The 27,877-nt window shown below is 45.4% G+C and overlaps 1 protein-coding gene across 42 annotated transcripts in view; it reads right to left on the bottom strand.

The window, feature by feature from the left end:
- Positions 1-27,877, bottom strand: part of SORBS1 (sorbin and SH3 domain containing 1) — a 173,209-nt gene that overhangs the window by 55,382 nt on the left and 89,950 nt on the right. For 8 of the 42 annotated variants that reach the window (XM_037401276.1, XM_037401290.1, XM_037401277.1 and 5 more), the window contains exons 1-10: positions 25,399-25,573; positions 16,192-16,247; positions 14,889-14,954; positions 12,651-12,746; positions 9,552-9,671; positions 7,995-8,021; positions 7,721-7,836; positions 4,515-5,318; positions 3,571-3,942; positions 482-629 (exon numbers count right to left, since the gene is read on the bottom strand). In XM_037401276.1, the coding sequence (XP_037257173.1) occupies positions 482-629; positions 3,571-3,942; positions 4,515-5,318; positions 7,721-7,836; positions 7,995-8,021; positions 9,552-9,671; positions 12,651-12,746; positions 14,889-14,954; positions 16,192-16,247; positions 25,399-25,430 (1,837 nt within the window). In that variant the 5' untranslated portion in view covers positions 25,431-25,573. Of the gene's footprint in view, positions 1-481; positions 630-3,570; positions 3,943-4,514; positions 5,319-7,720; positions 7,837-7,994; positions 8,022-9,551; positions 9,672-12,650; positions 12,747-14,888; positions 14,955-16,191; positions 16,248-25,398; positions 25,575-27,877 lie in introns of those variants that run through there. The other 34 variants (XM_037401282.1, XM_037401285.1, XM_037401286.1 and 31 more) reach the window with 21 other exon arrangements.

The raw sequence follows: 27,877 nt of genomic DNA, 5'->3' as shown, positions 1-27,877 counted from the left end.
GAATTCAGAGGTCACATCTCCCCACAGTAATTGAAAACACAGCTGCTCTGCTTTCACACTGCAGGAGCTGAGAACATATCCCCTTTTCCAAGGAGGGAGAACCTAAGGCAAGCTACCTTGCTCCTACCGACAGACAGATGTGAGCATCCACCCTTTCCCACCGTAACAGGAATCCTGATGAGGGATAAGAACTTACCCTATAATAACTTACTCGTATGCCCAGAGCCCAGTTATAAGCCTCTCCCCCAACCTAGAGTGGCTTCTCCACAGGTTTTAATTAGGAAAAAGTAGGCATCATCCCATGCCTCTAACCTCTTACTTGCCTGTTGTGTGCTCCAGTCACTACAACTTTCTGGAGGCAGCTTTGTTAGCTCTTAGTAGTCTGGACTTAATCACCCACAGCACACACATTCTCCAGTTCCTCATAGCGTAACAGGTTGCTCACCCTGAGCCACAAATATCTATACGCAAGTCTCCTTACCTCGATTGTGCTGCAAGAGGACAATAGTGGGATTGACAATTGTGGTAGAGGGATAGGCAGAGGAAGACTTGTTGATTGAAGTGAAGGAGGTTGGATAATCAGTGCCAGCGCCAGGCTGGGGCACCTCATTTAGCACAGAACCTGGGTCCTAAAAAGGAGAGCAACACGTCATTAGCGGCATGCAGAAGGCTGCTACACTGGCAAAATCTAGGGTGGCGTGCAAAAAACCCAACAACAACAAAACCCCATTTTAAGCTGAATGAGAAGCATAATCACAGCAAATTTTAGTAAAAAAGGCACAAGCGTGAGCATTACCCTGCTCCTTGTACATACCCTGCTTGTTGTTAATGCAATTAGTTTGCTAAGGCAGTACTATAATTATTTGGTGTTGGGTTTCACAACTCCAACCCCAAAAGGAGGCACTAAATTAATCTGGCAGACGCTCTGGATCAAACACAGGGTACCAGAAATGAGCAAATCTTGTTGGGGGCAAGACACAGACATCTTTCCCCTGACAGATACAGACACAAACTTTTTTTTAAAAGTATTCCTTTCATAGCAAGAAGTCAGACATGCAAAATTCATGCAATTCTGGAGTGAAACATTATTACTGCAGCTGGTTTGATAAGGAAGGTCTGAGGAATAAGGTTAGCACCATCACTCAGGAGACAGTGTGACACCTACCTCGTTAAAATAATGAAATAAAAACCAAAACCACCCAAAACTGATAGAAGGTAAGAAGTAGGAGTCTAGCAAGGAAGATACTCAACATGGCTTTGCTGCTGGAGAACCAACAGCAAGCCGCTCTTGCTCCTCTAAGGCACCCAGCTCCATTATTTGCTTATTTCAAACCCACCTCTGGTATCACCACAGCCCTGGAGGTTCTGTGCAAACACCGGCTGTGGCAGGAGGGAGACTTTGGGTCATCTTTGAAAAGTCTCAGTCCAGGGGTGCCAGGCTTTTGTTGGCAGTAAGGGGAAGAGATAAAGAAGGGACGATGACTAAGACTGTGTGTGCCAGTTTAGGCTGAGATTTTTTAAGCTTCTTAAGGAATTTGGACACACAATTACCATTAATGGGGAACGAGCATCCAAACAGAGCACGGAACAGCATACCAGATGCCTGCACTCCTGTTACTCCACTGTCAGACTAAAATGCTGCAGGGCTCTGGCCCGCAAAATGGAGCTGAGCATTCAGGAGGATTTTCATTGCTGTAAAAAACCTGAATATGCACAGAATATTGCCTCAGAAGAATCCCTACTTCTGGCTCTTCTGGCCAAATGCAATTCTGTGCCCTTCATATCCACCAGTGCCTAGGGAAAGGACGTACAAGATCAGGCAGGGGGCTGAACAGGGGCTGGAGCAAGGCGAGGCACCAGCACCGAGAGATAAATCATACTGAGAACTGGCCATTATCAGAACAAGCACCTACAAGTCTCTCCAACCGAGAGGGGAATCAGGGAAGAACAACCCTGTTCTGCTGGATGGAGGGGATCTTGCTCCAAGCAGCATCTCAGCAGGCCACAGACATTCCATGAGGACAGAAAAGAATCAATGGTCTTCAGAAACAGATGTCCCTGAGGGAAGCCCCAGCCCCGTTTTGCTGGCTGTGATAATATTCCAAACAACACAATTTAGGAAAAGGAGTGGGAGTCAGGCAGAAGTATGAGAGAGTTGGGTTTGAGCTTCACTTGAGAACTGAACTATAAAGAAACCCTCAGAGCAGAAGGATGTCAGATCAGGATAGGCTCAGCAGCTCCAGCTAAGTCACCAAAGCGGGTGGGCAAAGACCATTTAAATCATTGTGGAAAATGGCTCTGTGACTATGCGACTTAAGTCAATGCACCCAGAAGTGTTTCAAAATTCTCATCTCATGAAAATCACCTACAACATAATTTCTACTACTCTACAATTTGGCTGCCTGCTGAATTTTTCTGGAGCCTGCAGCTAGGCTCCATCAAAAACCCATATACAAACCACCAATTTCAACAAAAGCAGAAATGCCAATGCTGAGAACTTTTGAAGGTACTATGGAATCATTTAGGTTGGAAAAGACCTTTAAGATCATCAGGTCCAACCACTAAACCAGCATTGCCACGGCCATCGCTAAACCACGTCCCTAAACGCCACATCTATGCATTTTTTTTCAACGCTTCCAGGGTTGGGTTTTTTTCCTTGCTCCCCAAAGCCTGTTTGACAGACCCCTGCAGAGGCAGAGAAAGCATCACCATGAGAGGAGAGGGTTCTGCTGAACTTACTTGTCCTTTACAAGCAACCCTATAAAGAAACACGGTGGTTGTACGACTTCCAGTACAAGGAGGGTCAGGTACTTTTTGCCTCCTCTGCAACTTTAACTTGGAGCTACTTTTCCTCCTTGTCCCTGAGGACTTCCTAAAACAGGTGATGAACTCATAAAGAAACAAAACCTGACCCAAGAACACTAAGTTAAAACTGTTGCGGATTTAATTCTTCAAAATTTTCCAAACACAAGCAATTCCAAACTGAAAAGACACCCTCCCCCTCATCTATCCCACAGCACCTACATACCTGGAAGCTCAGTAACTGGTATTACCGCTTGTAGGTCACTGGATACTGGCAGCAATCTTATACTGATTTCAGCAGGGATTTGTGTAAAGACCATAAGGTCTTGTGGCTCCAAGCGGAACAGAAAGTCAGCCCTAACCTTAAACTGGTCTGCTGTTGCTGCTTTAAATGTTACTCAAACACAATTAAGAATGCTATTAAAAGAGCCTGAAGAGATCAGTTAGTTGCAGCTATTCTACTTATACAGAATTCATTACTCTGAGCAAATCCCGTGAAGACTCTTAAGGTGTGCATCACCTAGCAGAACGGGCACAAAGGGAGACAGTCAAATACTGCTGTGAGAAGTGAATAGAAATTTCAAAGCTGCACAAGGCAGGCAACACGCATGCACTAGCACAGGACGTAAACAAGGTTTCAGTTGTCATGCTGCTGGCAGGGAGTGAGTCATCACTCCTCTCTCAAGTTTAGTATTGCAAGGAGAAAATAATTTTAATCTGGGAATACAAATTTAGGAAAAGGGCGAGGAGGGTACTTGGCAAGCTTACTGTACGTGAGATGACTCCAGTGATTTCAGGCTTCAAGCCCCTGTGCAAAGCCCCCGTGACTGGAGGGACAAGTGAAGGTGGTGATGAGAAGAATGGCAGTTTCGGGTAAACAGAGGGTAATGTGCCAGATGCAGAGGGTGCTTGGTTATGGTGGGAACCCCTCTGGAGATGTGGGGGAATGAAATCGTCTAGAGTCGGGAAAGTCAAGGGTGAGCCAGGAGGAACAGTCTCAGGGGATATGGAGCCTTGCCCGAAAGGAACCAGAGGTGGTGGTGGAGTGCTGGAGCTGCCTTCTTGTTGTCTTTCTGGATTAACCTGCAGGAGGGGGACTACTATAACCCCAGGCTGAGCTGTGGTGGTGGCAGTGGCATCCTGTAGGAAACAAGGTGTTGTTATGCAATGGGGGAGATCAGCACTTTATTCTAACGAAGCCATACAGTGTCATGCAAGGATGCACCCAAAACGATACAGAGCCCCAACAGATTTTCTTTCCATAGGGAGACATACTTCTTCAGTCTGGCAGCCCTGGCCCCTGTGAACGCGCACGGTTTTTCACAATGATCTTCCTTCCCCTCACCACCCCTCTTCTCCAGTCCTGTGCTCTGATTTAGCCTCCCTGCAAGCTCTGTGTTCACCATCACTTGAGAAGCACTAACTGTCACATTACAGAGTTTGCTTCTTTCACATCACCCTAAAATAGAAAGGTCCTCGCCAGCCAGACCAACCCCCTACAAACACCAGGCACGCACAGACACACCGATCAGTGTTGAGGGGGGTGCGCGAGGTGTTAAGTATTACCGAGTACAAGACCACAAGACTCAGGTGGCACAACAAGTGCTCAGAAATGAGGCGGAAGGGGAACAAAGCATTAAGGGAACATTGTAACGAATTAAAGAACCGTTCACACGGCTGAAAGAAAACAAGGTTATGGAGAAAACATGTACCATGCTGCGTCCCATCGCCTTGTACGGCGGCTGTCGCTGCTGGGCAAGGTAAGGCTCTTTTCTCATCCTGTCCTCTGTGGCAGCTGTGCTCTGGGGCTCTAGCACTCTGTCCCTCACAGCCTGCGGAGGTGACGACTGAGTCCAGGAGGGCTGGCCCGCACCATAACTAACTGCGTCTTTACTGAGGACAATGTAAAAGTACGGCCTGGGAGGAACAGGAGGAGGAGGAGGAGCAGGAAGAGACTTTCCAGTATCTGTTACAGAGGAAACAATGTCGGTGGCTGGTGCCTCAGTGAGCTCAGCACCCAAACTGGTGCTGGCTGCTGGGTCATGTGTGGTGCCAGTGGAATTTTCAGATGCAGCTGAGCAAGTGCTGTTAGATAAACAAGCTACATATAGTTTGGTGACCTTTTTATCCGCCTTCGTCTCATGACTGGAATTCATTCCAGCCTTACTGGGATCTGCCCTGTCAGGGTTGCGTTGTATGGATGATGCATCCAACGAGGAGCGACTTTCCAAGAGAGGCCGCCCAGCATGCATCTCATCTTTGGGGCCTGAAGAGAGAGAATGCCCTGCTGGCAAGCCTTGCTTCCCACGGGGAATGGCCCCGTAGGGGGTCGGTGATGAGAAATAACACCGTGCACTGGTGTTTGGTGATGCACGCTGTGTATAAGGCTTGGGCGCATTCAGGTACACGCAGTCCATGATGGGCACGGGCAACAGGTTGGTCACTTTAGTGTCAGTGCGAGGACGCCATGCAAAGCTCTCCTCTTTGGGAAGAGGAGGACGGGGAGGAGCAAGGGCCTGCCCAGGCAGTCAAGAAGGAAGAGAGGGAGAGAGGAAGCAGCACCAAATGAAAGGAAAAAGGAAGGAAAAAAATAAATAAATTTGAAGAATTAATTCTGTCATTAGACTTGGGTTAAGCAGGTTTTAATACAGCAAGAACAAAAAGCAAATACAGTATCTGGAAGGCCAGCGCAGCACTCACTCACGTACATCTTTGCGCACATTCTCTCTTCCTCAGCACTGCTCACTGCGGCACACAAACTCTGCCCAGCTCCCAAGTCCCTGCCTACACGTTTCTCTCTCTGGGCTACATAAATCTCAGTGCTGCATTGTTTTGAGGCCTGCGCAGCAACACCCACCGTGCCCCCGGGAAAGCCACAGGCAAGATTTAACATCCTGGCCAACTAATCCCAGGCTCATGCCTCTGTCAGTAAATACTTGCCAGCACTGGGGAGATTTGAATGGCAAAGCCAAATTCAGAGCTCTAGGCCATCTCTGCATGTTAACTGCGATGCCGAAAAATGAATGTTGCGAGGTTTCACCAACACTAATGACAGCAGGTGTCACGTGAATACTGTAGCCTGCTAGAGCTGGCTAAGTAAGAAGTCAGCATTTCTTCCTCCTAAAAGCTAGCTCTTGAGCAGTCTTCAGGATTTTTCAGTCCTAAAAATGCTTTCAGGAATACCAGAACAATTAAAGTTTTTGAGAAACTGAGTTTGTAATAATTTGCCTTCAGAATCAAGATGACCAACAGAGAAACCCTGCTTCTAATCAATAACAAAAAGCTTTACTGCTTTTGGTCCTTTGCAACATATAGGTTGCTAACTCCACAGCTGCCTGCCGACTGCAACTCCAACTCCAATTACAGCAAATTGTCTCTGAAAGCCAAACTGTTTTGAAGTAAAGTAACTTAGCAATAGAGAGGTTTTCATTTTATTTATTGCTTTGTTGTCAGCAGCTGAAAGCTATAAACTACTGAAAGGAAAAGAAATAAAACACACACCTAGTGAACAATAGCTCCGTGCATTCTTGCAAAGTAACCCTCTGGAGGCTATGAAAGTAGGTTTTACACACAGCCTGTTGTCATATCTTTGTAGGCACAGGATGGCTAACCAATGCTAAAATTGGCTAAAACCAGAGAATGGAGATGCCTTAACAGCTTGCAACACTCAAATCTGAAAAAATACCTCCTTTAAAATTTACTCAAAAATGACAGGTTCTGGCCAGCACCTATTCTCATTATATGTATGTAGACATAGAACAGCTTCATAAAATTACAGCTGCAGTCAATAGTCTACTGTACTCATGGTGCCCCTTTTCCCCCTCTTCCTTCATATGTAAGGGAGGGCAGAAGTGGGTTGGTAAGTGTTCCTTCTGAAGGGCTTCTGCTTCTAGAACAGGCTCATTCCTTTTGATTTCTTAAAGGACAGTAGTTTCAGTCTGGAGACTTCAGAATGCCACAATACCTCCCTAGGTTAGGCGAGGCCTCAATTTACTGCCACGCAGTATTATCAGGAAATACTAATTTACCACCTGCGATTGCTGTTTTCCATTTTCTTCCATTTCAGCTTAGCCTGGACAGCGGTCCTGGAGACTGCCGTAAGTAGTACTACATGCATCAGCACTCTCTGTTTGTTCATCAATAAGACCAATAGGGGCTACAGAACAGCTTTAAGTATCGGGCAGTAGACGGTTCTCTCTTTAGGGAGCTGCTCCTTCCTGTGCATTCATCGGAGTTGTGCCTTCTGCCACTTTCACTTATGATTTCAGGGACGGCGCCTGTTCTGCAGCATTGCTATGGGTCCCTGATGACCAAAGCAGTCACCCTGATAGGGACCAAGGCTACAAAGGGACTCTGTTTCACATAAGAAAGCAGTTTCTAGCAAAGGGTTTCCTTATCAACTTTTAGACTGCTTCTGTGCAGACTGACCACCCAAAAGGAAAAGGATGAAGTTACACTTCTCTTAACAGACTGACTTCAACAATTTACCTTCAGGTACAAATAACCTTTCCCTTGTTGGCTTGTATCAGTTACAGTGCTAAAACTGAAAGGTGTTTCCCCATCATTTTTTTAACATAGCATGTAACTCCACTTTCAGCCTATAGGAACTTCTAGGAAATGACCAACATAAAAGACAGAACAGTAACAGATGACTACTTCACCTTTTTTCTTGCAAACAAACAGCATGTCATCCTCCTCCTTCATCCACCAAGGAAACACTGTGGCGTGTCTGAACTCACGAGCTCCACAGCACTCTGCTGACATCAGTGTTGCCCCCATTTTAAAGGTAGGAAAAGCTGAGGCACAGCAACTTACCCGAGTCTGCAGCAAAGTTTGGAGTTCAACCCAGGACTCCTGACCATGAATCCAGTGCTTGAACCCAGAAGATCACCCTCAGGGTCACAGAAAAAAGGCTTACCTGTGGCTTGCTGTCTGAGGAAAGGTTCGGACGCACGCTCCTATAACCCTTGGCAGCCAGAGAAGATGGCTGGGCATCCCCATTGGCATCGGTGTTAGATGATGACCTCCATTCATCTACGAGGGGAAGGAAAACTCAGATCACAGAGGATTCCCTCTCCAGCTACAGGATGAGTGAAAGGAGGGGACTCTTTTCTTCCTTCCCCCCCACCCCCACCCCCAGGCAACAAGAAATACTTCCAAGAAAACAACACATAAACAGCCAATGTTTGTACCTGTTTCTGGGTTTTCTGGCTCCAGACCTAAGCGTTTCACAGAGAGGAGGGATGGAAGAGGTTGGGGCAGAGGACAGGCACAGCGGAAAAGAAAGAGGACAAAAACAAACCATTACATTTATAGATAACATGTACCAATTGAAGTTAAGAGTCCAGCTACTTCATTTCACACATAAAATGCTTTCTGACAAGGCTGCCTAATTACCATAGAGACCAGCCCTAAACATGATGCCCTCCTTGTTTCTGACCTTTGTAAACACAAGGCAATTCATTCAGAGCAATGAAGAAACAATTGTTCATTGACATTCCTATTTCAAGAGGCAAAAAGGCAGCTCAGCTAGCTACTTTCTAAAGCTGCATCTTGACATCCAGACACCACAAATTACTGGAAATGTAGGGACCCTGTATTTAGCCATGATACAGGCTATGAAGATGTATCTTTCCTTATCAACATTGCTACGTATGATTAACTGAGATAAAGAAATGCCAACAAACAGATCAGGTTTTATAGACTAAGTGAAGGGAATTATAAAATATGTCACTTTACAACCCAGTCCCTGCAGCTCGATGCACTGGTCTCATCACTTATTTACCCACCTCCCACTGGGCTCCTCCCCACCCCGCTACTCCTTTTGCTGTTTAAGTTAAATGCAAAAAGCTCCTCCATCTCCAAAGTACATTTCATAAAGCGACTGAGAGAATAAGCAAAGGAAGTATTAATGAGCTGATTTCCATAGTAATGGGCTCATTGCCATTCAAGCTGCTGGAAATTTATGAAGCCATCAACAGAAAGGAGAGAGGCAATGGTGGGGGGTAGGAGTGAAGAAACAGAGAATGGCAAGCATGAAAAGAGGGTAGGTCACGGGAGGGACAGAATGGGAGGAGAAGACAGAGCAAAAAGCCGTACATTGGGGCTGGAATTAATGGAATTGCCCTTCCTGCAACAATACGGTTAGAAACCATGTATGCTTTGCTTTCAAGAGTAAGTTTGACCCCCTCCTCCCTCAGCGGCATCTTGCCTTTGGGAGTTCTTCCTCTCTGCCAGACCCACGGCACTGGCCAGGTTTGTTATGCTTTGCCCGTCTCCTTCAATTAAGTAATTACACGTCTGCTATTGAAAGATGGCAGAGCTCTGTGGGGACACTGTCTGTCTGGGACGCTATCCCTGCTCCCTTGACAACCTAAGTGAATGCTGCTGTGGCAGTAGCACCACTCGGCCTCTTTCTGTTCCACCTCACGCCTGGGATAAAAGGAGGTGACATGGGCCTGACAGGGGAAAGAAGAAGAAAAGAAAAAAAAAATTCAAGAGTGTTTGGTGCTCCTGACAGCAAAAGGGGGCTGTAAACAAGCTTAAGGCAATGAGTGAGTGGTCATGAAACCTGCACCAGGAGAGAACAGAAGCCAGTCTCCCTCCACTGGTCTGGTTCTTGCAAGCAGTTTCCAACCATGCTACAGCATTTTGGGCTTTAAATCGTTGCTAAAAAAAGTCACACCAAGTCCCTGGGCCACCCCCTCTTGAGGTTATTGTGAGGACCAGCTTACTTTCTACCCACTTACTTTCAGGTTGCTCAACATTCTGAGGACATGGCGAGGTGATATTCTGATTCTCTTCGTAGGCTGGAGATGCCCGGAGGGTCACTGCTCCTTTTCCACTGCAGACTTTAGTGGGATCCGTTTCTACAGGAAATGCACATGCACAGAGGAGACACATTGAAACAGATGATACAAAGCTATTAGGAGCCATCGGAGCTCTACGGAGTAATTTTAGCATGGCTGCCTCTGGGTGAATCAATCTAGTAATGTTTATGCAGATGAAGATTAGCTCTGGATTTAAAGCATTGACAAATCAAAGCAGTTCAATATTCATGTAACTGAGGAATGTAGGAGTAAGTTCTGAGTCAGTGTAACAGAGCTAAGAAAGGAGAGGAAAAGTGTTTGAATGAAATTTCACAGGTCCATTTGCTTTATTTGTCCTTTGTGTGGAGACACTGTACTAGCAAGGACATTCTACAAGCACACGTGTGGCTGTTCTATAGGGATGTCCCAGCAGTATGATTTGTGTGCTGAAGCCTTGAAAATGCCTTTTGTGCAGAACTGGAAGAGAAAAAAAAATATTCTTATGACCACTGGAGGATAAAATCTTTTAACTGTGCTGAATATGATCTAAAGGCAGGGCACTGCAAGCCGCCTCCTGGCCACTCACTCTGTTTCATGGCAGTGTTTCACCTTCTGACATAGGAACCCAAATCCCACAAACTAGAATGCTTAATGTACACCCTGTGAGCCAGGCACCAGATCATGCCAGCACCCTTGCGGAGGCCCGATTCAGCTTCTGTGCAGCCTTACCTTTGTGTAATTCAGTCCATGGATTTGGTTTTTTCCCTCCTGCCATCCTATTAAGTAATAACAAACTAGTACTTCAAGGCTATCTTCCTCCCCTTACTTCAAATCCTTCTGGAGAGTTGTTTCCTCTAAGATACCTATAGAAACAACAAGCCTAAAGAGTCTCTCACTTATCTCAGCTACTTCCACAGGAAAACACAGCACCTCCCTGCAGCTGCCATCAGACTGCACTGCCACCTACCCAGCCAGAGGTGCCAGTCCTACTGCAGCACTACACAGTGAGCCCGAAGGGGTGCTGAGTATCTGCTGTGTTACACAAATACCAACATGATTTTTATTTTTATGGGGCTCATGCTACCAGCTCCTCTCTAGCAACTGTTAATATTCTGAAAGTTATGCCATCAGACTGGACAGAGGGGGAAAAGCTGCTGCTTCTTGCCCTGACAACAGCCCACTCTTGTGCCAATCGATACTCCCTGGCTGATTTCAGCGAGACAAATGCCCCATTAAATCCACACCAGTACAGTGCCTATAGACCACTACAACCCTTCAGCTGCGGTTGCAAAACACTCAAACCACAACCCAGGTGGCCACAACCCAGGGAAACATGGACAGTGCCAGATGGACAACAGCAGTGAGGGGAAAGGCTCAACAAACACTGGAGAAACAAAAAAACCTGGCCCACATCGGAAGCCCTCTACGCTGGAACCACCACAGTCCAAGCTTTTAGGTGGGTTCCCAGGCTTTCGGGATGTCGCAAAGGGCACAGCTTCAGACCCACCCTCTGGACCGAAGGAAGGATGGAGCACAGAAGGAGTCAGAGGATACTTCCCTACGGTTCAGCTTTTAGTTCATCTAGGAGCACTGGGGCAGCCTCTGCGAAGGGAAAGGCTATCCACACAGACATATCAAATGCTGCTTAATCCTTAAATACACCACATTTGCACTCACACCACGCAACTGACCATGCCTTAAGGTCACCCACATGCCTGGTGAAATAGAAATTGACTTCTCTGATTGATTTTCACATGATCCAGATGGGGTCAGGATTCCTTTTGCCCAAAAGTCCAGTTGTGGCTACTGTTCCCATCCTCACAGCACAACACACAGCCTGAGGACTCTACGGAGCCACTTTCAAACCAGAGGACAAAGGTTTAAGCTCTGGGACTCCAGTTTCAAGAATGCTGTAACTTTGAGGTGTGTTGGGAGTCACCACGCCTGAGTAAGACATCCACAAAGAGTGCAGGTAGCTGTTTCCCTACGCTCCTACACCTAGATTCCCTTCACAGGCGATGAAGAGAAATGGAAGCAGAGTTCAACATGCCATAAATGTCTCCATCATATCAGAGAAGAACCAAATTTGGGAATCAATGCAAAGGTTTTGTTATTTTCAAACAACATATTAAACCTGTATAGCAAATCAAAAGAATAAGAATCAAGAAAAAAAGCTTTGAACTCAAAAAATTAAAACATTTTGAAGACGTCAGACTATTTCAATTTGGGACAGGAAGACAAATACCTAAGATGTTGAATTCCCTCACAATTTAGGTGAAATGATGAAAAACAAAAATCTGTATCGCTCATCAGTACAGAAACCCACCAGATGTAATAAACACGCCATTAGCACTGTACCAGTCCTAGAGAGCACATGTGTGACAGAACAGGAGAGACACGTATCAGCTAGGCTAGGCTGACTGTCCAAATCCAGCAACGTACAAAAATAATCTTGTGCTTATAGTGGGAGAACATGTGCTTGGGGAGGGGGTGACAGACAGCCTAATATCCTTATTTATCCACATAAAGATTCTGTAAAGTCAGTGTTTAAAAACATGTATTTAAAGTCACGTATAGAAAAATAAAACCATCCTACCAATGTTGAACTATGCTTGAACTATGCTTGAACCTGTAAAATACCACCTCTGACACCCATTTACTTTCAGAAAGACTACAGATAGGCAGGAAACATTCTTTGGTTCATCAGGAGTTTGTTAAAAATGAGGCTGTAATAACAATATTATTCATAATCAAGCATTAGTAGAAGAGCGTACAATGATTCCTGATTCAAGTAGACACAATTATGTCTGCAGAGGAGCAGCATAATTCAGAACAGTGTATCGTGCCATCAAGAGCTAACTTGGTTACCTACTGATGAAATCTACAGCTCTGGAAACAGTGAGGAGAGGATAAAGCTGAAAACCAGCCAAAGTGCGTGGGTGAAGCGGGGAGATAGAGAGGGACAGAGAGAGAGGGGAGGGAGGGAAGAGAGAACGATGGCCAACTAATGCATGGCGGGGGGAGGAAGGAAGAAGATACCTGTAGGCAGCACTAGGTGAGGAGAACTTTTCACTTTCTTCACAGGGATTATTTTAACGGCAGAAATAGAGCGTGTACATAAAGGGACGCCAACAGCTGCAAACACAAAAGTGTAAATGGCACATCCAAAAAGGAAGAACAGTTTGGGAAGCATGCCACAAAATTTTCTAATGTACTTGGAGACACAATAGCAGGAAATTTCAAATACAAAAGCAGTCCAGAGAGCAGTGATGCAACCGTTAAAAATATCCCTTCGTTAGCCCTAACTCAGGACGTGTCTGTTTTATGTAGCATACAGAAGTGCTTACTGAATTGACTAACTGCTGACTGCCACTGTGCTGCAGGCACAAAGAATCTGGAAGCATTAGTTTTTAGAAGCCATCAACAAATTTTAGTGTAATCATTTAGCTGAGATACACTACATGCAAAACTAAAAATGTTAAGTTAACATTAATATGGCCCAGTTAAAACAAAACCAAGTGAAAAAACAAGGATTGAAAGGTTGAGAGAGCATCATTAAACTAGCCACATTACATGAATTCTGGATTTTATGGCACTTGTTTTACAAGTTCAGCAATGGAAGGAGGTGAAACATGAAATAATCTTGAAAATAGCCCCATGCCAAAGGGCAGCAACAAAATATCCATTTCAGAAAAAATCCATCCATGTAAACATTTAATTGAAAAAATTTCTACTGGACTCCATCAACTAGCACGCTAATTATACTAGATGTAGTAACAGGGGAAAACCATCCACAGCACTGTGCAAAATTCTAGTAATTGTTACAAAACTGTCCAAACCAGCTGGTACTACTTCTCTCTGGCTCTGTATTGCTGCTAATGTGGAACTCGTATTAAAAAAAAAAAAAAAAAGGGGGTGGGGGGTGGGGGGGTGGGAAGGTGGTGGTAAAAAAAGGCGAAGGCAAAACTACTCAGAAGTGAAGCTCAACAGGATCTGCCAAGATAAATATCTTGTAAATCATGGCTCTACCTGAATACCTTGAGTTGTGCTCTTGATTTCTGCAGAGCCAGGGTTTTCGCCTTTAAAACCCATCGGCTTTCTGCACACATTGACCGGTTGATGCCAGGTGCCTCGTCACATTCTGTGCCACCTCTCTCAGGCCTGCAGAATCAGTAGAGGCACCACCTCCCCAACACTGCACACCAGCAGGGAGCAGTGGGCCAGCCTGAGGAAGGCACTGACATCCCGGCAGTGTGTACACCCGCCCTCGTGGCAGACCCTTCTGGTCCCTGGCAAACCGGAAAGCACAGACTTTATCAACCTAGGAAAAAAAGCTCTCAGCAAAAGGATGATGGGAGAGTCTGATAGAATTTTTTCAAAGCTTAAAATTAGTTTTTAATTTGATGGGATTGCTTTAAATTTTTTTTATTATTATTATTATTATTATTTTAAACAAAAGAGGAACCCAAATCAAACCCTGTTCTCCATGCCTCTCACCAAGCACTGGAGATCCTGTGAATACAATAGATCTCAAATCTAAACAGGCTGTGGTTTAGGAAACAACCCTAATTCCGTTCTGCTTTGCAACTGACTGAATTCACCCATCTACAATGCAGTCAAAATACTAACCACTATAAAAAGGCATCAAAGGAAAAGAAAGGAAATGAAACCAGCAGAAAACCAACCCATACAACCATGTATTTTCACCCTGCCAAAACACACAGCATCACTCTGCAAAACTGAATGCTATAAAACATGCTGCAAACCTACTGATGTTAACGTGACGATTGGTTTGTTTAGGTAAGTTTGGGGTTTAAATCATTGTTGCTAGTGACAAATTTTTAATTTTTTTTTTAAATTTCATTACTTAATTGGTTAGTTCCTGCCCTTTAACCCTGGGCTCAAACCTTCACCTCCCACTGAAGTTAGCAGGATTCACACACAGGCACCCACAAACCCATGCTGTCTAAACACACCGAGATACTGATTCACAGGTGCTCACAAGCACCACAAGTAGCACACAGCTTTCCTCAGAACACCACTAAAAATATACAAAGGGGCAAATCCAGCCTGCCACCTCTAAGAGACAAAGAACACTTGTTGAGCTACAAAATGCTGCTGGTACTGGCATGGTGCAGCACAAGGCTTTTCTTGTGCCAGTCGCCAAGCAAACTAAATTTGGAAACCACTGCTGTAGTGAATGTCCGGGAATCAACCACACCAGGCAGCTGACATGCAGGGGGAGCTGCAGAGATGTCTCTGAAGCTCTTAACCCACCTTTTTCTTGTCCATTGGTGCTCAGCCCATTGACAACAGTTTTTGTAACATCCATTTCTTCGTGTTCTGCAAGACAAATGAAGCAGCAGATTACTTCTGGGTTAAAAGCTCTGCAACCAAATTTAACCTCTGGCTGGGAGGGGATGCCACAGGTCGGCACGATTTGATTAATGAACCCGGAAGTATTTTCTACTGTCTCAGGAGATTTTGCTTGGAGACACAAATCTCCCTTGGATGACACCCGTGTCTGTCCTTTCTCTTTGCCTACCTGGATTGCAGCCTCTTATAAACAGGGACTGTCTCTGTATGTGCATACAGCAGCCAGCTCACTGATGGCATTTTCAAGAGAGAATTTTCAAGTCCACACTGTTCCTAGCTGATATGAATAAAACTGGCTCTTGTGAATCCAGAGAAAGACAGAAGATAGTGCTGGAAAGAACCTCCAAGGGTCATCTAAATCCCTATTCCTGACCCATGGCCAAAACAAACCTGCCTCTCTCCCTGCTGACAAATGCTTGCCTAACAAGTTCTTACAAACTTCCAGCATCACCCTAAAGCAACTTGTTCCAGTGCTTCACAACATGGAAGCTTATCAATGCTTAAGCAAAATTCCCAGCTCATGTTTTTCAGACCCTGATTAGTCTCCTAGCTTTCCTCTAGACTCTCTCCAAATGGTTCACATTTTTTTCAAAATGTGGTGCTAAAAACTGGACACAATACTCCAGCTGAGACTTGATAAGGTGCTAAAATCAAGTGGGAATATTATTCCCCGGGTCCTACATATGGCACTTCAGTATGGCGCCTGCTCTGGTTTCCACTCTGATTCAGCCTGTCACCCAGACAAGCCCAGAAGTTTGCCTTTTCCCAACCAGCCCCCATCTCCTGGTCCCTCATTTTTCTTTGAACAGCTTATTTTTCCTATCTAGATGTCAAACTTTGCATTCACCCCTACTAAAACATATCAAATTATTTCCGATATGTTTTTCAGGTAATCAATAATTTTGAATTCTTTCATTCCACAGTGGAAAAAAGCTAAAGTGACCTACTCCAGCTCAAGATGTTTCTGCTAAATTTTTGAGCATTACGAGCCAAACTAAAACAACAAATGCAAAGCCAGGACACTTTTTATTATGAAGGGATTCTGCTGTTGCCTTAACAGTCAGACTCCCTGAGCGTTCAAGGGCTTTGACTCTTTTTCTGGGGGGCAGAAGAGTCAAAAAGAGTGACTGCATCAGAAACAGGAATATTTCTAGCAACAAAAAGGAATGTCAATGAGGGCAAGTGGAAAACAACACAGACTTACCAGAGCTCATCGTGGTGGAGGGACTTGCCTTTTTCACTTCTGGGTTTTGTTTATGTCTGTTTAAAAAGAAAGGCAGAATGCTTATGTTGTGTTCCATGTCTGCCCAGACAGCGCTGGACATGATGCTGAACATTCATCACAAAACTCAACAGTCACAGTTTCTTCAAGAAATTTAGTTTCGAAACCCAAATGGATTTATGTCAACTATCAGTTTTTTGCTGATAATTATCAGAAATTCAAGAGTATTTCCACCCAATATAGGTACTATTTTCAGACATTAAGACTAATTCTCAACATCAAATCTGAAGATACTGATTAAAGTCCAAGAGTCTATATATGGCAAAGCGCAAACCTGGCTAGCTTCTAATGCATAAAATGTGCAACACCTTTAAGGAAAAAAAATAAATCTCAGTGAGACTAAAAGCTTTAAGCTAAACCCCCCAACTTAGACCACTGGCAGATTTCAAGGCGATCTGATCAAAGTCAGTCTCTCCTTTGAAAGATGTTAGAATACAGAAGAGATTACACTTGCCAAAATGCATATTAACTTCTGCCCCAATCACCTCCAGTCCTGCGGGGCTGCTGATTTTTCAGGATCAGACTCCAGCAAGTGAAACTTTCAAATTAGAAGCTTTAATCCTCTTGGGACCAAAGACAGTAAAATTACCAACCCAAGAGAAAAATTACCAGATGGGCACCAGAGGAGACAAAAGTCCCTTTCCATGGTCACGCCAGCCTGCGGCAGCTGTGGGTCCTGTTCACACCCAGCGCCCACTCCCCAGGCACCTGGTGTCTGCAGCAAACACACAGGTTCCAGTGCTGCACCACAGATGCTGGTTTAAGTAGTCAAAGAGCGGCGTTTCTACAGAACAAGTCCATGTTTGCCAGGATCTCTCAGCTCTCAAAGGCCTAGGTTGAATTACCAACCCTTTAATTTTGTGTTCCAGTCTTCTCCCCACACCCCCACAAAAAAAAAGTGAGCGCTGAGAGCGAGCTCAAGTGTAAAACTCCAGCCGCTTAATGGCTTCCAAGGCACGAGCAGAAATAGGTACCCGAAGCTGTGAAATTATGCACAAAGAGCCCAGTCTAAAGTATAAGGGAAAATTGCTCAGAGAGACAAGAAACTAAACAAGAGAGCTGGAGGTACTTGTTTTCCTGTTACATGAACTGGAGGCAGCAGTGGGATGTTGTAAGAGGTGGAAATTGCCTTCAGAGAACTGAATTTACTCTCTTGCCTCAAGCATCCCCATTCTTAACTAGCATGTTTCCTACCAGCCAGAATATAATGAGCGTGTTCAACAGATACTCAAAAGGAAAGAAAAGAAAATTAACAAGCAAAAATAGTAACAGATCAGTCTGTAAAACCAGCCAATATCTGGGCTCTCCAGCATGCCACCCTAGCAACAGCCGCCAACACTTAATTATTTAAATGTTTCCTTCATTAAAATATCCACATAAGATATACATTGTGGGTTGGTGAAGGCTCAGCAGGACGCAGCCTAAGTCCAAGCTGATCCCAGAAAAAGCACAGTGTGGAGTGGAGGGTGCAGTCTAAAATCAGTCAGCACCAAAAGCTGAGCCCAACTTAAAGCTCTGCTGCCCCGCTTTGCCTGCCTGTAGAGCGTCTGCTTTTTGCTCCTACCATTCTGCACCCTGAAATAGGAACAGTTGACGCAGCCTGAAAATTTAGACAAACGTACTCAATAATAATGGTCTTTCTGATCCCTGTACATTTTGGTTATGGAAAGATGCCTTAGTTCAAGCAAAGCAGAAAGAAACAGGCTAAAATGACAGGCTGGCCAGCCTGAGGAGGTTTGTAGTAGTATCATGCTCTTCTACGTATGGAAAACCTGTTACAAGTTAAAGTCGCTGATGAATACAAGTCTCTCCACACGGCAGGGAGAAAACTACAAGAGGCGGCGATACTGCAGTAGGTCTCAACTCTGCTTTAGGATCAGAGCCATTCTGAAGCTGAAGAGGTTGCTGGTACCCGGAAGTTCTGACTCAGCATGAGCCCTCACCATAAACCTTCATGCAAGTCAACAGAACATTTCTTCCACTCTGAGCATCCCCCAAAGGTTGCATTCTCTGCTATACATGCTGAAAAAGGCAGGAAAAAGAAATAAATCTGGCGTATCACCTTTTCAGGAGAGCAAAGAGAAAATACTAACTCTCATGCCTGGGCAAAGGCTGGGTTCCAGTGCTGCTGTTATCCCCCTCCACAACATCACTATCTGAGCAACTAAAGCTGTGGCCCCATGCTCCATACTTTTCAAACCGTCTCACCTCTGCTTAGGAATAGTGACATCACAACTGCCACAAAACTCTGATTTCAGTGATGTCTTTTTGATTCAAGAGTCCTGACATTGCTTACAATCTGAAGCACCAGCCTTCACTTCATTACGAGAAGCATTAATGAAAGAATTCACACCAAAGCCAGCGCAATTATTTGGCCTTAAAAGAACAAATTATTTTCACAAGAAGTGATTTGAGGTTAAAAATAAAGTGATAATTAAAGTAAGATTGCTAAAATTATATGGAGGAGGTGTACAAACTCATTAGATCTAGAAAAATTACTTTTCCACATATCCCCACGCTTACTAGCAATTACAGAATTCAATTAAAATAACAAGCATTCAGTGTTCACTTACTGTGAAACTAATCAGCATTATCCAAGCCCTCAAATGAACACGTACTTAATGTGGGTTCCCATCCACAGCAAGGATTCCGCATGCCTGGGGCGAGAGTAAGCAATCCTGAGCGCCTGGGCTGCTCTAACTCCAGAAACTCCAGTTAGAAGTTGATTTTCATCAGCTGAGAAGTTGCACACAGATTTGCTGCATGCAGGTGGAGGTAACTGCTGTCTGGATTGGGGAAACCCCGGTGCCTGCTTGGAGGATGTGTTTCGGTGCCTTTTTGTGTTGGGGCTACAGTTACTCTACCCATCTCCCAGGTGCTTGACCTAAGCCACACGGTGAAGTGCCACCTGCGGCCGCTGCTGGGAGCAGGCAGGGGGTCTGGCCAGGCAGCACGGTGGGCTCCATCACCCCAGCACTGCGAAGCACTGCCCTCTGTCACTGGGGAAGGCAGGTGCTGCAGCCAGTGCACCATGAGTGCTTGGGTGGCACATCCTCGGGCAGAGCAGTCCCTGCCAGGTTGGCCAGCCAGGCTCTCTGTGGGCCTGAAAACATCTGCTGGTCTCAGTTCCCTTCAAAACCTGCCAGTAGACACGGCCAAACCGTTCCTCCAGGCACACGGGCGAGGATGCACAGCGGCTCTGCAGAAGGGACTTTCAAAAGGGAAACGAAAATGAGATCCCTTGTGTCAACATCAAAAACAGGGAAACCAGTACTGCCAGATCAGGCAAAACAAAACAAATTTAAAACATAAATAAAAAAATAAAATCATTTTTAAAATACTCTAAAATCCCCAAGTGTCTCCTTCCAGCCGCCTGCTCTAAGCAGCTAACCCGTGCCTCCTGGCCAGACTAGAGTTAGTGCCTTTCCTGAAGCGGGGCAGGCATCGTGACTGAGGCTCCAAAGCACAGACACAATGAAAGGTAACAAATTCCTCGGGCCTAAGCCAGCAGCTGCAACCCTGGCACATGCCAATGTCAGGACGTCACATCCACCAGCTCCTTGCCAGTCGGGCCATACCTCTAGACGGATGTTTAATGCTTCTTCCCCCCTTCCCCCCAGCACACTTCTCCCAAGGCTGCAGCTCCTTCCCTACTTGGTGTGGAAAAGAGCACAGCGTGCCTGGAAGCCTATTTAGGAGGAATGCAGATAAGTGGCAACTACTGCACAGCACGTCTCTGGATAATCTCGCATGCTCTAAACATCCGAGTACCCTCCCTACAATGGCAGGGGGGGAACAAACAGCTCATTAATAGTTCCGTGCAAGGACATATGCTCTTAAGTCACTGGTATCTCAGCTAAGAGTCGCAGGTGGTGGTTATTTTTGGTGGTCTAATGTGTGTGTGTGGGGAAAAGTAATTTCCTTTTGTTTCTTCTCATTATTATTGGCAGCTCTGATGACTTGCATAAGATTTTAAAACAATTGCTAAACATGAGATGAGCATTCAGAACTTATTGGGCAGGTTCCTTATATTCCAGAGTTTTGGACTCCTACTTTATCTCCTCAGTTCTGCAGTTTTTTACATTTCCAAAGTTTTCTCTCCATATACAAGAGCTTTAAGTGTTTTGTGGCTGCACTTATATGAAAAATCAAATTCTTATTTATAATAGTATAATCTAGTAGGCTTTCAGAAAAACGGGAAGCTTTCAGACCTAAAGGATGATCAGCAATCACAAACCTTACTTTTCCCCTGGTCAGGTCACTGACAGCACTAATTTGTTTGGCCCCTGGCTCAGACCCTTTCTCACACTGGCACCGCTGCCCCTGACCCAGGCTCTGCTCAACCAGCCTCGCCAGCAGCGCCGAGTCCCAACTCTGGGAAGCGGGCAAAGGGCTGCACTGCAGCCAGTGCCTCCTGCCGGGAGGTTCCTCCTCTTAAAGGAACTGGCTGGAAAGCACATCTCCTCTGTACTTCTCACTTTGTATCACATAAAATGTGGCAAGAAAAAAAAGAATAGAATACAGGTGGCAGCCCCAGGCTGACCCAGGCAATCAGCTCTCTCTTCAAGTATCATTATTCTCTTATCCTGAAATACTGAGAGAAATATGTTGCCTGTCATTTTTATTTTAAGGGTTAAAGAACATCCTGTCATTCCTTCAGAAGACGTTATGCTGCTAAGAATAAATGTCATGAAAAGACTGTGAATAAGCAAGCAGTGCACATATAGAAGAATCACACCAATTCTGTACAAGACAACTGCTGCCCCACACTCTTCGGCGAGTGTTAAGACAGCAGCAAGGGAGCAGCGAAAGCTCACTAAATGAATGAAACAAATGGCAGCATAGAACACAAGCTTGGATAAGGTGTTCTTATAAATAATTGAACTTACAGGTGTTAGAATAAATAAACAGCACATTTCACATGCACTGCCTTCCCCCCCTCCCCCCAATATAGTGCATGTTTGTTTCCTTCCTAATGGGCAAAATTAAGTTGTCTGGGGCATATGTGCCAGTTTTTGTGCAATTTAAAAGGAATGTGCCCCTCAATAATAAAAGTCAAATAGAAAACGTAAACTCAGAGGTATGGCTTTAAGAAATGAGAGATGCTTTTGAACTAAGTCATCTTACAGTCATCAGCTTTAGAGTAAACAAACTTTAGCTGCGACCTGAGTTAACTCAGTTCAAGGTCACCACTTTTGGAGCAGGGGGCAGAAAAGGATCTCCTGGGTCATCAAGCCTACTCCCATGCTATTGCAGGCAACTGTGTCATACAATCCTGTGCAAGAACATTTCACATTCCAGCTTAAAACTGGTAAGGTTTCCTGCCTCCACTGCTACTCCTGGAAGCCTGCTCCAGAACTCACTCCTCTTATGGCTTGAATGCTGCTCCTGATTTGCAAGCTAAATTTAATTCACAAACAGCTACAGCTAAATTGTTTTGCACCAACACAATTTTTCTGTTTAAGCAGCTCTTCCTCCCTGCACTCACCCCCATCCATGCAGTTTTAGAAAGCGATTGCACCTCTGAGCAGTCATTTTGCAAGCCTGTAAACAGGCATTTCCAAAGCAACTGGTCTGCATGTTGTCAGCAATCTCATTAAAATCTGGCAAAGAGCGGAAGATTGTAAAAGGCCAGCAGTCCAAAGTCTGAACTCTGGTTAATGTCACAGAACCAGAGAGCAAAGCCTACAGCTGACATGCCCAGCAGCTAAAAAGCAAGGTTTAAAAAGTAAACTGGCTTTTTTAGTCCATTCTAATTCTGGCCTGTCTACTAAAACCAGTTCTATGGTCAATGCTAGTTCAAATAGCTATTTGATGTCTCCAGGGTCCCTCCTGCAAAGAAGTAGATGCAAATAATTTCACATCAGCCATCGAACTTTCATTAGTGACAATCACTTGCACCTGCAGGGTTGTGGGGTTGCAAGGCAGCTCCCGCCTGAGCCATCAACCTCCTGCTCTGCTACCAGCACAGGGGTTGGAAAACAGCATCCAGAGGGTCGCTTGGCACAGAGCAGCTGCCAAGAGTAACTGGATGTGCAGTGCATCACCGGCTCCCTCTGTACAACTTAACTGCTCTTATCAGTAGCCTTATGGCCAAAAACATTTCTTGTCATGGCAATAGATTTCAAATCCGCTGTAACAGGGCTCTGATGTCCTCCTGAGGCTGTCAGGACTGCCCTCTGGTTTTTGTACTTGATGGCTTGTGATCACAGTGACAGCAGCCATGGCCCATGTATCATTCATGCATGCTAAAGAAACAAATGCCTTTCCGCCACACCCGTACGCCCCAGCTGCTCACAGAGACATTTTAAAGCTTCAGAAAGAAAAATAAAAATTTCTAGGACATTTTAAATAAGATCTCACATTCATCTTAGCAGGAGACATAAGGCACATCATTTGAGAGCAGCAGAAGCTGAGATTTCTGCTCAGATTTGTCTGTGATCCATACACTAACACCTCATAGATGGAAGCACTTTACAAAGGAGCTGATGTATATCCTATACATGGGAGCTTGCCGGGCACAGCGCTTAGGCTGCCAGCTCTGGAGGGAAAGCTGTAGATGATTGATTTAACAGCATACTGCAGCCTAGGACCACTCAGGACACTTAACAGAGATTCGTAGAAGAATTTGGGCAGGGAGCACGTAACTAACGAAATTGGGATTTATTTACAGTTAAGGGGTAATTAATTCAGTGACACCAGATTTACCTTTTTGCAAAAGGAAAATCTTTCAGACATCTGCGATGACCACACCTAGCCAAGAGGATGCTGCTTTTATGCTTCAGCTGGAAGAAACAGAAGATTCCCCGAGTCCAAGCTGTTGTGCATCTACTCGTAAGAGCTGTGCAGCTGGGGTGCTCTGTGTACTGCACTTGACTCTCTGTACACCTCTGATGTGGGGCCACTTGTGCCTCTGCAGAACAATTGCTGTAAATAAACAGACCCAAATTCCAGAAGCCCTAATTATGTATAACAACGGATCCATTCAGCTGACTGCAGGATTGAGGGACACAAACACTACATTGCATTTACTACAGTGAATGGCATTCTATAAATACGATCAATTAGATCATCTAAACAACATCCAGCAGCTTCTCTTGCATGATTTTGTATAACAAAGACTACAAAGGCTGTCTTCACCTCTGTCACACACTCTCAAACAGCGAACTAGTGAATAAGAGGAAGTTGCATTAAGTAGAAATACTGATTACAGATTGACTAGTGTCACAGAGTTCAAATCCTAAATGCTCCACAAAAATGAGGGTAGAGAGAAGAATCTGACCTATAAACCAGATACTTTAATGGTGCAGACCACCTTATAACATCCCAGCCACTCCTGAGATTCCTAGTTGTGTAAGGCAGAGGAATTGCACAGGCATTAATGAGTACTCAGTTTGGCAACCACAATGAACTTTTTTAATTGTGACCTCTGCTTGCACTACCTGTTTTGAAGCTCTGCACAAACACTCACTAAGCAACAGCTAACACTTTTCAGGATATATAGGTGATTTTCCTCTGCTCTGCCCTGCTGAGGCCGCCCCTGGAGTGCTGGGTCCATACTGGGCTCCCCAGTTCAAGAGAGACAGGGAGCTACTGGAAAGGGTCCAGCAGATGCTGTGAAGATGATGAGGGACCGGAGCATCTCCCTGAGGAGGAAAGGCTGAGGTCGCTGGGCCTTTTAGCCTGGAGAAGAGAAGACTGAGGGGGGATCCTATCGATGCCTACAAATATCCCAGGAGCTGGTGTCAGGAGGATGGGGCCAGACCCTTCCCAGTGGTGCCCAGGGACAGGACAAGGGGCAGCGGGCACCAACTGCAACACGGGAAGTTCCATTGGAACCTGAGGAAGAACTTTCCGACTCTGGGGGTGACGGAGTGCTGGAACAGGCTGCACAGAGAGGCTGCAGGGTCTCCTTCTCTGGAGACATCCAAACCCGCCTGGACGTGACTGTGCAGCCTGCTGGAGGAGAGCTGCTTCAGCAGGGCCTGGGCGATGTGATCTCCAGAGGTGCCCTCCCACCCTGAGATTTTATGCAGAGATGGAAGTTGAGGGCCTCTATTCTATGCAGCATCTGAAATGAGCTTAGCTGGCACAGTATAACAAGTCTTACAGCTCTCTTTTTTGATTTTTAGAATAAGCAAAACCAGTTTGAGAGTTGGTCTCGTTTACACACAACCACAGTGACCTCCAGGGAACCACATAAAGCTAAGCCTAGCCAATGCATATGGGGAGCCAGGCACGCAACACTTCTAACACACCTTTGACAAGCCTACAGATGCAAGATGAAATTAAGACGGGGTCATCCTCCTCAGCCTTTGCCAACCTGGAGGCATTGCTACACTAGAAAAACTGCCAGGAAACTGATTTATCTACTGGAGTATCAGGCACAAAAGGGTCCCAGCAAAACTCAGAAGGCTGGTCACCATCACGTGCCCAAGGCCAGACAGCAAACCCATGCCTGCCAGAGAATTCAGGCTGGAGCGCTGGCTTGCTAGCCTGGTTGGGCTGTGCTGCCTCTAAAGTCACCTACACACCAGAATGAAGAATACAGCGACTGCTCCTCTACTCAGTACTGAAAATGCTCCAAGAAAACTGAGCTGCTGGGTTAGGCAACACACTGACATGCAAAGTGTCTCCAGAAATAGCAGAAAGTTACATTCCAGAAGCCAGTCCTCATCTTCACTTCCCTCTGACTCCTCCAGCCTCAGGTGACCAAATTCACATATTGGTGAGAGTTCCACATCCATTCTCATCACTTTCATTTTAGCAACTGTCTCAGAATCAGCATTCAGGAATTGCTTTCAATCCCTCCTTCCCATAAAAATAGTCAGGAGGAAGATCCAGTCACCAGGATAAAGAGGCAAGGACCTGCCCATTTCCCTACACAGAAGCACAAACCCAGGTAATGACGACCTTGATAACTCCTCTCTTTTCAAGCGTTAACTGGAAATACCCATCCAAATGAAAGAAACAATCTAAAAATCAGCATATGCTGACCCAAAAGACCTTCCCGCTCAGGGCACGTTAGCATTGGCCAGTGCCATGGAAAGCCCCGGGAGTTGAGCCCACAGCGGCTCTAAAAGGGCTAGCTTTGATAACTGTGACAAAAAAACAGACTGGTGTCCTTACCTTGATTCAGGCTTTTCAGTTAATGGTGCCATTTTCTTAGTCCCTTGATTTTACTCCATAAGAGGCACGAAAGAGTTAAGGAAACCTTTCACTGAGTTGCCCTGCCACTTGGCTGCTGAGGTGTAACAAATTTGTGGAGGCATCTCTTTCTCTCTGGCACCCTTAAATACTTTGCTCCTCCTACTGCTGTGCTTTAATTAGCCAGTTGGTACTTAGTCACCCCATGCTGTCACTAGGCTTGCTCACCATCAGCCACCCCCACCCAGCCTGCCACTGTCATCACCAAAGACACTGACTCTTCCTGCAGCTCTGGAGCTGGGAAAAGGAAAGAGGAAGTTTGGCGGTGACACTCCACGGTAGCACAGATATGGGATGCATTTCAGAAGGGAAGTGACAGGCAGACTTTGAAGACATATTAAAGGATGGGGAAAATACTTGAAAAAGCACTTTTTTCCCTTTCCCCCACCCCCCCACCCCCCCATTAAATTAGGCAGCATCTGCTTGTCAAGGAAGGAATATTTTCATTAGCGCAGGACATGGCAGATCCTATTTCAATGGGCAGGAGCTGAAGGGGCAGCTAAAGTTTCTGCACTTGGCAGCAGAGATTTGTAGCATAAATACCTGTCATGACACAATGGGAAACTAAATGTTTGCATGGCTATTACATATTACATACCAACCCCATGGGCATCCTAAGAGACATCAATGGAGCTTTCAGCCACAAGATGTACTAGGGTGCCCCTGGAGCAGGGTGTCCCCACCATAGTGCAGCCTGGCTCCCCTTCAGACAGCCTGAGACCTGCGCTGGAGTGGAGGTGGTGCCAGCTTTTAGGAAAGCGAGGGTATACTCACATGTCCCCGGGACGGGGCAGCCTGTTCAGTGAGGAAGGTGAGTAGCAGCACAGGATCACCCTTCCTTCCACAGTGAATGTCTACGGAACAAAGGATTGGGACCAAGGCTTCCTGAAATCAGACCTTGGAGGCTGGTTCGTGCAAGACCAAGTGGCAGCTTAATAGCGGAAACAATTTGAAGGAGACTGTCAGGTCTCTTGGTCCTGTCCTTTGTCACCAGCCCACAGCAACCAGTGCACCAAGCACTGCTGGCTTTTGTGACCGACACTCCATAGTTTTCCTGTCTGCAGCCTGTCTCTGGATTTTGATTCCTCAAATACGCATGTACAGGCATTGATCTGCTGCCAAACTCAGACTGAAAAAATGTCCCGAAAATTATTGCAAGGCGAGCATCTCAGCATTCAAACCTAGACCTAGAAAGCAACACAGATGGCAAGAGTTGCTGATACAGAAGGGCACAGAGCAAAGGTTACTGGGTGGGTCAGCGCTCACCCTAACTTCAGATTCTTTCAGTAAAACGTTAGCAAAGGACACAGAGCAAAGGTCTCCAAATACCTACACATGGAAACCCATACTGATGCACTGTAAAATGCTGACTGAGGTTCTGCCAGCAGCACAAGCTCTCCTTTTTCCTCCCCAATACAACTTTTAGCATCCAAATACTCACTTCCCAACAAATGAAGCAAATAGGCACAATTCTGACTTGCTCTATTGGGCTAAGGGGCCTGAAAAGGTTGGAAAATGCTCCCCTATCTTACTTCATTTAAGACCAATCCCATACCTCAGGATAAGCATGCCACTGGTAGTTCTAATTAGAGCAAACAAAGGGCCCCCGAGTCTACATTTACTACCACATCCAAAAAAATGATGCTGGGGAGCTTGTACATGGGGTTTTGGTTTCATTTACCCCAGCAGATATCAGAAGGTATTTGCAAAATTTGGGTCTGGATCTAGCTTTAGACTCCAGCCCCTTTAAAAGTCAGGCATATTTAGTTTGGGTGAAGGAGGAAGAGGGTTATTTCAGACATATCAACAGTCAAAATAAAGAATGATGGAAAATAGCAGCTTTTGCACAGTCAGACCCTACTGTCCCTCTCCGAAAAAAACCAAACCCCAAAACCCCAAACCAAACAAAACCCACCTTGTTCTCAAAAACAAACCAGGAAAGCCAACAAAAAAGCCCACACTGTCCAAAGCAAGCTGTGCAGTCATCACCAGCTCCAGTTACTTGAAACATACTTGTTTATGCAACAGTACACAACAGGAGACCTCCCTCACCCCCGAAGATAAACTCCCTGATCTCCTTCAGGTCTGTTGTGGAGCCTCAATCACATGAGAGCACATTAGTTGGAACATCCTTGCTGTGTTGCAGGGGTTTATAAACAAGCCTCTGACAGTTTGTCTTCAGGTAATAAAAATGACCGTGATTAAAACATTGAGAGAGTAGAAACCATACTGTAAAAATAACAGTTAGTGAACGAAAGAATGGCACCTAGGGAGAGGCACGGTAGGGAAGGATCCAGGGGCTGGATCAGGTCCAAACTTAAGATAGGAAAGTTCAGATCGAGGACTTGGTCTGAAACACTTCTGGTCTTTGCAGGAACCAGCTCAGAGAACCTTCAAACCA

The sequence above is a fragment of the Falco rusticolus genome, chromosome 9 (assembly GCF_015220075.1).
Source record: "Falco rusticolus isolate bFalRus1 chromosome 9, bFalRus1.pri, whole genome shotgun sequence".
In the NCBI taxonomy this organism is placed as follows: Eukaryota; Metazoa; Chordata; class Aves; order Falconiformes; family Falconidae; genus Falco; species Falco rusticolus.
Note: the sequence above shows the minus strand (reverse complement) of the source record. Positions and strands in the feature narration are given on the sequence as shown.